The sequence below is a fragment of the Mustelus asterias genome, chromosome 20 (genome assembly GCF_964213995.1).
Source record: "Mustelus asterias chromosome 20, sMusAst1.hap1.1, whole genome shotgun sequence".
NCBI classification, from domain to species: Eukaryota; Metazoa; Chordata; class Chondrichthyes; order Carcharhiniformes; family Triakidae; genus Mustelus; species Mustelus asterias.
In genome coordinates this window covers 48,839,924-48,854,075 of record NC_135820.1, presented here as the reverse complement: position 1 = coordinate 48,854,075, position 14,152 = coordinate 48,839,924, and the positions used below count along the sequence as shown (strand labels likewise).

The window sequence follows — 14,152 nt, the reverse complement described above, 5'->3', positions numbered from 1 at the left end:
AAGGCATTGCTAGAACAGAACTAATCACAATGAACACCTTGTTGCTATCCATTTGCGAACTACATTCTCCCAAGTGAAGGTAATTCACAGCAAGTATGTTTCCACTGTCCGAATTGAGCAAAGTACATGAACTGAAAATATACGGATGTTAATACAAATGTCCGAAACATTCAAGATTATTATAACTGAATGAATATTTACACAGGACGCTCCTGCACAAATTTATTTGAATCATTAACACAAGTAATTTTCTTGTGGTGCTATTTACTGGTTGATGTTCGAAAGTCTACCTCAGCCCCCTCAATCTCATTGTGGAGAGAATAACTGGATTTTCGATATCAGTTATTCACCAGTTCGCTCCTCCAAACGCAATCAGCTAAAGTTTTTGGCAGATTCAACATACACAACAAAAATATTCAAGTAAATTTATATATACTTCATTATCGAATAAATGATAGATGCGTCATGAAGATCATTGAATCCCTACAGTGCAGAAGGAGGTCATTCGGCCCATCGAGTCAGCACCGACTCTCCGACAAGAGCATCTTACCCAAAGCCCTAATGAGGTAATTGGGTTACATTTAAGCTTCATTTGAAGCAATTTTTAAAAGCAGCACCTCGGCCTTTTGGCTAAGATGCAAATAAGATCAAGCCTTGGAGGAGGTGAGTCTGCACCTACTTCAATCAGCTTGGCTCATGTAGATCAGGCCCAAGACAGGAGTGGAGGCCCTGTCTTGTCAGCTTGGATCGGAAATGTCTCAACTTGTTTAGACTCTGAATTGGACTTGATTTGATTGAATTGGAAAAGTATTTTTAAAAAGCCCTAATCCTGTAACCCCACTGATCCCCCTAACTGACACATCTTGGGACACTAAAGGGCATGGCCAATCCACCTAACCCGCACATCTTTGGAGTGTGGGAGGAAACCGGAGTACCCGGAGGAAGCCCATGCAGACACACGGGGAGAATGTACAAACTCCACACAGATAGTCACCCAAGCCCGAATTGAACCCGGATCCCTGGCTCTGTGAGGCAGCAGTGTTAACCGCTGTGGCGTCCATAGCCATAAGAAAATATCAATCCAAAATTCTGTTCATTTGTGAGAGATGCAACAAAATGGAAAAGACAAACTAAATCAAATACTTACGCTCTGACAGGGCACTCATGGTCTGTTCCAGTGCTTCTAAAATTGCAGACTTGTTTTGGAAAGTAATCTGAGCTCGTGCGAACAATTCAAAGATGAAACTGGAAATGAAGATCACGCCATATTAGTTAGAGGAAAATGAATAATTAATGCCCAAGGGAGGGAAGTTTTTCATGCAGGGAGTGGTGGGTGCCTGGAACGTACTGCCAGATGAGGTGGTGGAAGCAGATACATTAGCAACATTTAAGAGGCATTTGGATGGGTACATGAATAGAGCAATAGGGTCACAGTAAGGGGAGAAGGATTTTTTTTCATTTAGTTAGGGCATCATGATCTGCACGGGCTTGGAGGGCCGAAGGGCCTGTTCCTGTGCTGAACCTTTCTGTGTTCTTTATTAGCTAACATTTCCTGGGAACCTAAATGGTTACATTATTTTCTGAATTACTTTCCCCTGTGAGTTGAGAACTTAAATATATTTAGTCCTATGACTGGTTACAAAATCACAGTACACTAAGAAATTCAAAGGATTATATGACAAAGAGAACTGTTGTTCAGCCCAACATGTCTATGTTTAATATTTATGCGTCACACCATTGCAATAAAGGGGGCAGGTGCTGATATCAATAATGGCATTTTCTGGGCCTCTGTCCCACAGGAGCCACATGGAACAGCACCTTGCTGCTCTGTCAAGGTGGCTGATCAATTCAGCCAAAGAGTTCAAAAATAAATACTGCATTGTCTTTGTTGCTGTTCGGAAACCAGGATTTGGCAGCAACTTCCGAGCAAGTCCAAACTGGTGCCATTTCCGGTGGATACATTCCACCATCCTGCACCGGTGCAATATGAGGATAGTCAGGGACAAAACTGCCCTCATCTCCCATTAGAATTTTCCCAACAAAAACAAAGCCTCAACCCACCCACCAAGATTGAGGAATTTTCTTTACTTCAAGGGTAGTGTGAACATAGAACATGGGAGTCGTTGAAGCAAATAGCCTAAATGTATTTGAGGGGAAGTTAGGTAAGTATGGGAGGAAAAGGCATCGATGGTACTCTGATATATGGTGATATGAAGATAAGAGGATGCCGATGAGATGCATAAATACCAACATAGACATGTTGGGCTAAACTACCTGTTTCTGTACTGTAAACCCTTTGAAATGCTTTATGTACTGCAACTTCATAACTACCAACAGTGTTAAACGCATTAAAATTCTCAACCCACAGGAGAGTGTACTGCAGAAAATAGAGTTTCAAGAACAACGAACAAAGAAAATTACAGCACAGGAACAGGCCCTTCGGCCCTCCAAGCCTGCACCGACCATGCTGCCCGACTTAACTAAAACCCCCTACGCTTCCAGGGACCATATCCCTCTATTCCCATCTCATTCATGTACTTGTCAAGACGCACCTTAAAAGTCACTACTGTATCCGCTTCCACTACCTCCCCCGGCACCGAGTTCCAGGCACCCACTACTCTCTGTGTAAAAAATCTGCCTCGTATATCTCTTTTAAAACTTGCCCCCCGCACCTTAAACCTATGTCCCCTAGTAATTGACTCTTCCACCCTGGGAAAAAGCTTCTGACTATCCACTCTGTCCATGCCTCTCATAATCTTGTAGACTTCTATCAGGTCTCCCCTCAACCTCCGTCGCTCCAGTGAGAACAAACCAAGTTTCTCCAACCTCTCCTCAAAGCTGATGCCCTCCATACCAGGCAACATCCTGGTAAATCTTTTCTGTACCCTCTCCAAAGCCTCCACATCCTTCTGGTAGTGTGGCGACCAGAATTGAACACTATATTCCAAGTGCGGCCTAACTAAGGTTCTATAAAGCTGCAACATGACTTGCCAATTTTTAAACTCAATACCCCGGCCGATGAAGGCAAGCATGCCGTCTGCCTTCTTGACTACCTTCTCCACCTGCATTGCCACTTTCAGTGACCTGTGTACCTGTACACCCAGATCCCTCTGCCTATCAATACTCCTAAGGGTTCTGCCATTTACTGTATATTTTCTATCTGTATTAGACCTTCCAAAATGCATTACCTCACATTTGTCCGGATTAAACTCCATCTGCCATCTCTCCGCCCAAGTCTCCAACTGACCTATATCCTGCTGTATCCTCTGATGGTCCTCATTGCTATCCGCAAATCCACCAACCTTTGTGTCGTCCGCAAACTTACTAATCAATCCAGTTACATTTTCTGCAGATCATTTATATATATTACAAACAGCAAAGGTCCCAGCACTAATCCCTGAGGAGCACCACTTGTCACAGCCCTCCATTCAGAAACGCACCCTTCCACTGCTACCCTCTGTCTTCTTTGACCGAGCCAGTTTTGTAGCCACCTTGCCAGCTCACCTCTGATCCCAGGCGACTTCACCTTCTGCACCAGTCTGCCATTAGGGTCCTTGTCAAAGGCCTTATTGAAGTCTATGTAGACAACATCCACTGCCCTACCCTCATCAATCATCTTTGCCACTTCCTCGAAAAACTCGATCAAGTTTGTGAGATACGACCTCCCCTTCACAAAACCATGTTGCCTCTCACTAATACGTCCACTTATTTCCAAGTGGGAATAAATCCTGTCTCGAAGAATCCTCTCCAATAATTTCCCTACCACTGATGTAAGGCTCACCGGCCTGTAATTACCTGGATTATTCTTGCTACCATTCTTAAACAAAGGAACAACATTGGCTATTCTCCAATCCTCTGGGATCTCCCCTCTAGCCAGTGAGGATACAAAGATTTCTCTCAAGGCCCCAGCAATTTCTTCCCTTGCCTCTCTCAGTATTCTGGGGTATATCCCATCAGCCCCTGGAGACTTGTCTACTTTGATGTTTCTCAAGAACCCCAATACCTCCTCCTTTTTGATCTCAACATGACTCAAACTATCTACACATCCTTTCCCAGACTCATCATCCACCAAGTCCTTCTCTTTGGTGAATACTGACGCAAAGTACTCATTTAATACCTGGCCCATTTCCTCTGGCTCCACACATAGATTTCCTCCCTTGTCCTCGAGTGGGCCAACCCTCTCCCTGGCTCCCCTCTTGCTCTTTATATATGTGTAAAAAGCCTTGGGATTTTCCTTAATCCTGCTGGTTAATGCTTTTTCATGACCCCTTTTAGTTCTTCTTACTCCTTGCTTAAGTTTCTTTCTACTTTCCTTGTATTCCACACTTGCTTTGTGTGTTCCCAGCCTCCTAGCTTTGACAAATGCTTCCTTTTTCTCTTTGACTAGGCTCACAATATCTCTCGTTATCCAAGGTTCCCAAAACTTGCCATACTTATCCTTCATCATTACAGGAATGTGCCGGTCTTGAATCCCTATCAACTTACACTTGAAAATCTCCCACATGCCAGACGTTGATTTGCCCTCAAACATCTGCCCCCAATCTACATTCTTCAGTTCCTGCCGAATATTGTTGTAATTAGCCTTCCACTGTTGTTGTAATTAGAAATGTTAACTAATAAGAATTGGAAAGTTTCAATGATTTAATCATCTGGATGAATGTTCCACATTAAGAAGTCTCACAACACCAGGTTAAAGTCCAACAGGTTTATTTGGTAGCAAATACCATAAGCTTTCAGAGCACTGCTCCTTCGTCAGATGGAGTGGATATCTGCTCTCAAACAGTGCACAAGTGAATGTTCCACAGCCAGAGGTTTGTGTGATTAGATCTCAAATTAAAACACCAGTATGTATTATATACCCACAGGGTTGTATCCTAGGCCCAGCCATCTTCAGCTGTGTCACCAATGACCTTCCCTTCATCATAAGCTCAGAAGAGGGGATGTTTTCTGATAATTGCACAATGTTCAGCACCATTCGATACCCCTCAGATACTGAAGCAATCCATGTTGATGTGCGGCTAGGCTTGGACAACCTTCAGGCTTGGGCTTATAAGTGGCAAGTGACATTCACATCGCACAAGTAGTAGGCAACGAACATGTCCAACAAGAGAAAATCTAACCATCACCCTTGACATTCAATGGCATTACAATCTGAATCCTCCAATATTAACATCCTGGGGACTATCGTTGACAAGAAACCTCACTGGACCAGCCATATAAAATACTGTGGCTACAAGAGCAGGTTAGGGACTGGGAATTCTGTAGCAAGTATCTGGGATATGATACCGAGAACCAGGACCAGCAGCATTACAGTTGTTAATGTAGCAACGAGGCAAAAAAGAAGATAATAGTCTTAACAATTCCAGTTTACATCTTGATTTTTTTTTAAATGTCCATCCAGAATATCAAACATATGCGTGACAATTTTGATTCATTTATCGTAACTGCAGATTTACATGTATAGAGACCACGGCCGGGATCCCCCGATCTCCCGCTACCGTTGCTAGGGGGAACAGAGAATTTGGCACTCAGCCAAATCTCCATTCACTGCAGCGGGACCGGTGAATTCCAGCCGCGGGCGAGGTCAGAGAACTCTGGCCCCCATTAAATTCCCATTCCACAAAGATAATAAAATATCACATTGCTTCTAACCTTTCCTGATTAAAAGTAATGGGATGATGCTGAACGAGAAAGGCTCAAATCTAATGGTTCAGACAAGAAATGGTTTTCTCCCTGCAGTTATTTTTATAGGCTCAGAACAGATGCACTGCTGGAGGTAAGCAATTTGTATGCGGTCACAGCAATTAGTGATGTTCTGTGGAAAATATATCCGACAGAAGGCCAACAACTAGCGAAAGCTAGATTGCTCAGCAGTGAATTGTTTAAATGTTATAGGTGTGGCTAACATTCTTTTCCTTAAATTTTAAGGTTTATTTTGCACTTGGAAAAACTGTACTTTAATTAACAGATGCGCTCGCTGCCTTCCCACAGAATAGTGGACCTCTGAAAAAGGCCAATGACTGCTGTGGTGAACACCGATTTGCTATCTTCTTTCAAGCAAGAGCCAGGTCTGTCTGGCTGGGGTTGAGATTATCTCATATAAAAGGTAGGCACTTCAGGGAATTCAGGGCCAGAGTGGTTTCCTTGGCTCGTCTCGATAGCCTAAGGGAGTCAAAGAGCAATTTTCCAGATTTTCTTTCCCTTAATTGGCCTGAATTTTCAATTTTTTTTGGATCTCCCAGGAGACTGCATGGTTTTCAGTTGAGGTGGGAGATTATGTATATATTGTGATTCGAAAGGCAGTGCAGTTGTGTGGGGCAGACTGGGTGACCAGTGAGTCGTTTCATGGTCTGTGCTCGTTTGTATGTTTTTTTAAAAAAAACTAATCTCCCAAAAAGAGGGAGGTCGAGGGGAAGTAAACAGGCCAATTTAATCATGGATGCTGCCAACATTTACTATATATTTACATAAATTTGAGAAATTAACCCTACAAACCATTCCATATTAATTATGCAGCCAAACCACACAAACATGATCACATCACCCATGATACAAGTGGTTGTTCTACTGGCATTTTGTCAATAGAAAGAGCATTGGCTCTTAGTGCAAGATAATTTACTTGTCCCACTTAAACCTCAAAGTGGTACGTCACTGGTATTACACCAATGCATTACATCATGTGACAGACTGCAGTCCTCCTCAGACCCTTGTGTCCTTCACATCCAGAGGGTATGGGATTCAGGGAACACTCAGAGGGTAAAGTTTTTCCAGATCAAAATGAAACGGAGCTGGAACTGAAGAGGTTTAAGCTGAAAGATGGCATGACCAAATGGAGAACAATAACAGAGCCCAGCTTGGCACAGCTATATATTTCTCAGGTTTCACCTGCATTTCTGAATTCGCAGTTCATCAGTGCAATTCTATAGTGACTAGCATGTCATTTTCCTAGGCCTGTCCAATAGACGCAGAGAGAGATACTGAATCACTCATTGCAATGGGAAAAAATAATGAGCACTATTTTCTATTACACTAATATTAAAAGGGAAAGAAAACCTTAACAGTAAATTGAACAGATAAATCTTTATTCAGAGATTATTTCCTGACTATTTATTCATTTCTTTCAGATGTTTTTAAAAAATTATGTTGCTAGTTTCTTCTTCCTACATTTTGTAGACATCTATTTGCTGCAGCATTAAATGGAGCAGAGTGGAAAGAAGCAAGACCAGCAGAATGCACGCGTGCTTTGTGATTAATAATGCCATCTGTCTCCTACTGCTCCATGGCACCATGCACTGGTGTTCGAAAGCAATGCCAGCATTGAAGGTTGTCACCTTATGTCCAACCTAAAATCACACAAAGCAAGACATATATCTGGCAAATAGCTCTCAGGAGTTGGATCGGGTACCACTGGTGTCTTTAATATGATTGAATTATTGACTTGATCTTCTGAATATGGAGCAAAATACAAATTCTGCCCACCTTCAGTTTAACCTATCTCTATTTATAGTAAGGGTGGCCTTAATCACTAACATAGAAATTCCAGTACCGTGCATGCAAAAGGAAGTATTGCACCAGAGGTCTATTTGGACTCCAGACCCAAGTTTTCTAGTATTTAAAAACATCAAGTCAAACAGATTGGGGTATCCCAGCTTATACTTCATGTAGATTATATTATGTTACATTGTTAGAATTTATGCATTGCACTTTTCTTTTGCTGGAACCACTGTGATTAGGTGATTGAAACAAACCAAGCATCTGAATATGCAATCATTGAAAATTAAAGGATATAATATCAATTCTTACCTTCCTGGTTTGGTGACACCACTTCCATTTGGTAACAATTCAACAGAATCTATCGCATTTTCTAAATCAAGTAGAATCTCTTTCAAGGACAGAAGATACAAAAAGTAACAGCAAATTATCAACAGGCTGAAGAAAAATTCTCATACTGACTTTATGATGACTCATTAAAATTTCTGCTGTCATTTTGTTATCTGAGTGACCAATTTTAACACTTATCAAGCCTATATATATGTGTGTATATATATATATATACAGGATTATATATATTATCAAGCCTATGTGTGTGTATATATATATATATATATAGGATTAAATAACACTTATTTAATCCTATATAGAAAGAAATAAAATAAATAATCTACAACTCAAGAAAATAATTGAATCTTATCACAGAAATAAAACTCACGTCAAAACTTTACTATTATCATGTTCCAACTCATGCATTCAGCCCTCTCGTTCTAGTCTCCTATAGAATCATAGAATCCCTACAGTACAGAAGAGGCCATTCAGTCCATCAAGTCTGCACCAACTCTCTTACAGACTATTTTACCCAGGCAATCTCCCCCACCCTATCCCTGTAACCCTACACGTTTACCCTAATCCACCTTAACCTAGAGATCTTGGGACACTAATGGGCAATTTAGCATGGCCAATCCACCTAACCGGCACAGCTTTGAAGGAAACCAGAGCACCCAGAGGAAACCCACGCAGACACAGGGAGAATGTGCAAACTCCATGCAGACAATCACCTGAGGCCGGAATTGAACCTGGGTCCCTGGTGCTGTGAAGCAGCAGTGCTAACCTCTGCACCACCGTGCCACCTCCCTCTCTTTCACGAGCAGCAGCGCTTTCAAGCTCTTTGGTCCTGCTCTTGGAAACTCACTCTATAAATCCCTCTGCTTTGCTACATCTTACATATGTTCTTTAAGCCTTAGTTTTTAAAACACGCTTTTGATCCACTCTCCTAACTCCTGCTATTGTTCAGTGCTCTTTGTGAAGTTTCTTATATTCACTTAGATATTCCCATATGTCCACTGTATTATAGGACCACTAAATAATATTTCTGCACATCTTGATCAGGAGCCAATGGAATTTTTGATCGGAAAACTGTTAAGTTGTGAAAGTAGTCTCGGAACCTTGAAATCAACTTACTTTTTAGTTTAGCTAGATCACTCAAATCCATTTTCAGTCCTGAAATTAAAAGCGCACATATTGCAGTAAGCACAAAAATAGCATATCCATAGTTATTAAAATGTTGGTATTTCATTACTTAAATAGAATTCCCCCATTGGACTGTGATTTCAGTCAAATAAACAAACTCCCCTTTTAGAACTAGAACTAGCACAGAGTCACATTTTAATTTGCATTTTAAGTGTTTGCCAATTTCTTGAAAGGCCGTCTGTATACTCCACGGAGTTCAGTCCACAAATCAACGGATATAGCTAGAATTTCAAAAAGAGGCATAAACAAATGTGCATTTAAAGCCAATTACTACACCAGCAGATTTTTAGGATGAGTTTGCACCTGTTACAAGTTGTGGTATTGGATCCAAATCTTGGAAAAAATAATAGAAAGCGCCAGAAGTTGGATACTTCCCAAAAACAAAAGAGAATTGACGATTAAAACAAAAGCAAGTCAACCCAAACTGCTGTGTCTGGGGTCTTTGGGGGGGGTGGCTGTACACAATACTAATCACTGTGTGTTCAGGGAAGCTGAGCTGAGATCAGCCATGATCTTACTGAATGGCCGAGAAGTCTTGAGGGGCCGATTGGCCTACTCCTACTCCAAATTCGCATATTCTGTTAATAAAACTCACTTGTGAGGCTAGAAATAGCACATTATTACAGGTGAATTGGTTGATGCTAACTTACTGGAAGGTTTTGCCATTTTAAAACTTGGAAGTGAAACCAGGAGCCATGTGCCAATAGAAAATGTCACTGTTGGTTCAAGGTATTGTCATTTATAGATAGGATTGTTTGTGATGCTCGAGGTTCAAGGTTTTTGAATATTACTGTCCGGATATTGCAAAGAGTCAGGTTCAAAGTACAGCTGGTTGCTTAATATGAATGACAAAGTCGTGAATAATTCCCTGACAAAGCTATGGTCATAAAGTGCATCACACTGAAACCTCAGCTTTCCATGAGCATAAGTGTACAAAACCCAAGAAGTTTTGCCAAACAGTTCATCCCATTGTGGCTCTGGTTCCCAATTTTGGGCACCCAAAAGATGTGAAAGGGAGAGACAGGGAGGAATGGCATGTTAGGGATAAGGGACACAGAAGCAGGAGGCCGATAACCAGAGCCCATGATTTCTCTCCTTGGCCCTGGCTGTGCCCTCATTCCTGTTCTGAAATTCGAAGAATGGCAGTGAAAAGCTTCAGAATCGATCTCCTGTCCACATTATCGGATGAACAACAAGGTACAGCATGAAAGGAAAAAAGAAATTGAAAAATGCGGCACACAAAAATTGAAAACATACTGGATAATTCTCGAAACAAATTATAGAAATCCCTCAGTCTTATATTGACGAGTTTATTGACAGGCATTCATACAAGCAGTTGAAAAATTGAACAAACCTGAATTGAATGATTCAAAACTGAAGTCTGTATCGTTGTCATTATGCTTAACCATTTTAGCTTCATTCTCTAAGACCTGATTAACAGCATCAATCCCAGAAGCAAGGTCATAGGGAGTAAGGTCAAATGAAGCAGACTCTTCGCACATCTTTTCCTATGATTGAGGAAAGAAAAAAAGTTTTTAAACTTTTCCTAACTCTGTGGACCCAATTTTACCAAAACTTCGCACCCATTTTCGGCTGCGAAATGGCGGTAAAGTTGGGCGTCGGGCCTATGCCGCGACCCGCACCCGGTTCCTAGCGGATCGCGCCTTTACCAACGGCCAATTCAGGCCGTTGGTAAAGGCGCGATCCGCATGCATTTAAATCGACTTAATGAAGCTCGCGCCCAACTTTACCATCAACTCCCCCTTTACCAGCGTTCAGCCCAATTCGCATCCGTGCCTTTACCAACCTGATAAATAAAAGCCCAACTTGTACTTTTATTCGGCAGGGGAATCGCCGAGGCCCACCCTTCGCGGACACCCCCACTAACCACCCCGGCATTGAACCCCTCTGGGCACCTGCAGGGAAGAGTAATCTGTGGCTGGTAGTGTACCAGTGATGGTGCCAGGAGGGATCGGCCACAGACAGGCAGCAGAAACCCCCCGCCCAGGAATGAGACGTCACACCCCGTCCCCTCCCACCCCCCCCAGGAATGAGACGTCACACCCCCTCTCCCCCCCTTCCCAGGGAATGAGACGTCACACCCCCTCCCGTCCTCCCACCCCACCCTCCTCCCCCGACCAGAGGATGAATGGCAGAGCCGCTCTCTGCTTTTGTTTTCGCGCCCGGGCACGTTCTGTCAGATTTTTTCTGAACTGCGCAGGAGCTCCTATCGTTCCAGCGGTGCTAAGCCCCGCCCACTGGACCGGCACCGGAAAAACACGTATGGGCGCGCTGGAACACAGCCTCTGGGCTCGGATCTATTTGACACCCGCACCCGGCACTTAGTCTCTAAATGGTAAAATCGGGCCCTATGAGTATCACACAACCTCAGTGCAAACTATGCAACTTTATTGCAGAGCTCACATTTGGATCGAGATGACAAACTACAGCACAAATTCACTACTCATATCCTCTTTTATAAGCCACACAATATTGATAAATTGAAACTGGCACTCATCATGTATAAAGGTTGAACCCACAAGAAACAAAAGGAAGAGGGTGAAGGGAAAGCGACCAAGTGAGGAGGGGGAAAAGAGCAAGACAGAAGTTCTTGAATTCCCAATAATGATGGAATCTAGCAATAAATTTCCAGAATAGTATACCGTGTATTATCATAGTTATTAATCAGTGCCAATCATGTTTTAATCAATCACTAGTATAATATTTAGAGTAAGAAATTTGGAGGTTGTGGTAATTCCAAAATCTTATTTTACAGTTAGGTCACAAGTACTTTTATATTAATTTGTCTAACTCAGGCCATAAGCAATTGTCATTTTGTGAACATGGTTTCCACCCCTGCCACAGAGCTAAACACCTGACTAAGATCACAAAGTACAAAGGGTGTGATTGTCCCAACTGGTTGCGCTGCTCCAGCAGTGCAATGGGCCAGGAGACAGTAGTGGAGGCCCTTTAGCGGGCTCCCCGCTGGGCGCCATGGCCTCCGCGTGTCTCCGACTCCAAGATACAGTTATCCACTTTCAAATAACAAGTATTTACACATGCTTTTAAGAACTAGTACCTTCACCAAACAATTTTATAAAACACTTACCACATTGTGCGCTTCATCAAAAATAACAATAGTGCCCCGTAGGTCTACATTGTGAGTTTTGCGACTCTATGGGAAAAATGTAATCAATTAAATAGAAAATGAAGCCATAAATAATGAATACATAACAAGCTAGCTTCAAAAAACATTTAATTATCAGCAGGCGAACTGTGGCGGGGTAAAGTCAGCCAATGTTATGCAGGTGGAAATAGGCCATCTTAGTGATGGTATGAATATGCTGCTGGAATCTGCATCTCTGGGTCAAATGGGACACCAAGGTTACAAGCAGACTAGCTTAATCTCAGACCGTTACCAGAAGGATGGAGTTGGTCGTAGGTAGGGAGTCTGGAGTGTAAACTGAAAACAGTGGCTTCAGCTTTCCTCACTATTCTTACGGAAGAAATTTTGGCATCCAGTACTGGATGTCAAGCAAGCAGTCTTATAATTGAGCAACAGTGGAGGAGGTGATGATAAGGCAGAGTTAGGTGTCATCAGCATACATCCGAACATTAATGGTGTGTTTTCTGATGATATCGCCAAGGATAACACATGGATGAGAAACAGAAGGATAAATCCTTTGGAACATAGGCAATACATATGGAAATCCCGATTAGCATTTCTTAGTACTTCAGAACACAGTCAATTAATTTGTGTGAATAAACAATTTTCATGGTATTATTTCTTAATTTACAGTAAGTATGGTCTCATTTCTGATTCATCCGTTTAAATACAATTGTTCCAAAAGTATATTTAGGAAAAAAGATTTCAAAAAGAGATGTCCTAATAGATAGGGTGGTCCCAGGGACAAAAAACGATTCAAATATTTTTGACGTCCAATAGAAAGTATGATCCAATATCATTCCTTATGGAAAATGGGTGACATTATCGTTACTTCAGAAACATTCAAAATAATTCAGAATCTACGAGCTCCTAATGTATCAAAACACTGCTGTGTGGCAAATGGCAAAGGAGTCAAGTAAAGCAAATGTTCTTCAACAATACCTTTGGATCAAGTAAATAGTTGTATGGCATGAAGATTATTTCAGCATTCTGCTTCAGAGCACGAGACAAATAATAAGGACAAACCCTGTTCAAAACAAATTAGCAAGAAAGATAAGTGCACTTGTTCAGAAGAAATTCAAATTATGCAGCAATGTACTTGACACTTGCTGTCAAGCACATTTATAAATAGCATTAAAAAGTCAAAATGTTGCCACGCTGTATAATTGTCGCTTTTCTGTTTCTAGAAAGTCAAACTTGCTGGAATACATTATAGTAGTCAACTCAATTTTTCTTCAACAATTGGGTAATATAACATTCAGTGTGCCTGAAGTTCAAATAATGGGGCAGAATTTACCAAAAAAAAAAGGCTAAGTGTCAACTTCTGATTGAAAACTGGTATGTTGCTCCCCAGAAACATAGCGAGGATTTCATTCCAGAGCCTCTGACACTTTGTCAAAAAAAAGCAGAGGGTGTGCTTCTCCCTGTCAGTCTGGCAGGGTCTGATGTCCACAGCATTTTTAAAGGGCACCCAATCTCAAAGGAAATTTAAAAGGCTCCCTTCCTCTCCCCCCGACATCCCCTATAGACAATGGGAAGATGCCCAACCCCCGAACACAGCAAGTCAAACTTCCCCTCCACCGCTCAATGGTCAGGTCACCCCCTACCCACACCATGCAGGCATCAGAGTGATCCTCCATACATCTTCACTGGCATCAGGGCACCTCCCCCACCGGCATACAGACATAACACTCACCCCCCACCATAATGGGAACCACCCTTTGGGGTTCCCTAGAGGCCCCATCTCCTGTAATGAAACCAGGGACAGCGTAAAGCCTTTTAATTACATTAAAATTCACTCTAATTTATGGAAGACTCGGGAACATTAGACTGGGAAATCTCAACAGTACAAAACCTGTTATGGCCCTCTCATGAAATTTAGTAGCCACAACGGTATTTGTGCTCACAGAAAACGGGTCCAGAGTATCGCACCCAATGTCTTAGATTGAAGTTTAGAATTAT

General features: G+C 42.0%; 1 protein-coding gene across 7 annotated transcripts in view; it reads right to left on the bottom strand.

Annotated features, from left to right (window-relative positions):
- The window catches only part of rtel1 (regulator of telomere elongation helicase 1), a 123,744-nt gene that overhangs the window by 82,058 nt on the left and 27,534 nt on the right, over positions 1-14,152 (bottom strand). For all 7 annotated transcript variants that reach the window (XR_013500294.1, XR_013500295.1, XM_078236490.1 and 4 more), the window contains exons 8-13: positions 13,133-13,217; positions 12,134-12,199; positions 10,379-10,532; positions 8,956-8,994; positions 7,804-7,882; positions 1,148-1,245 (exon numbers count right to left, since the gene is read on the bottom strand). Coding sequence is in view for 5 of the 7 variants with exons in the window: in XM_078236490.1 (XP_078092616.1) it covers positions 1,148-1,245; positions 7,804-7,882; positions 8,956-8,994; positions 10,379-10,532; positions 12,134-12,199; positions 13,133-13,217 (521 nt within the window). In the remaining 2 variants the exon portion in view is untranslated. The remainder of the gene's footprint in view (positions 1-1,147; positions 1,246-7,803; positions 7,883-8,955; positions 8,995-10,378; positions 10,533-12,133; positions 12,200-13,132; positions 13,218-14,152) is intronic.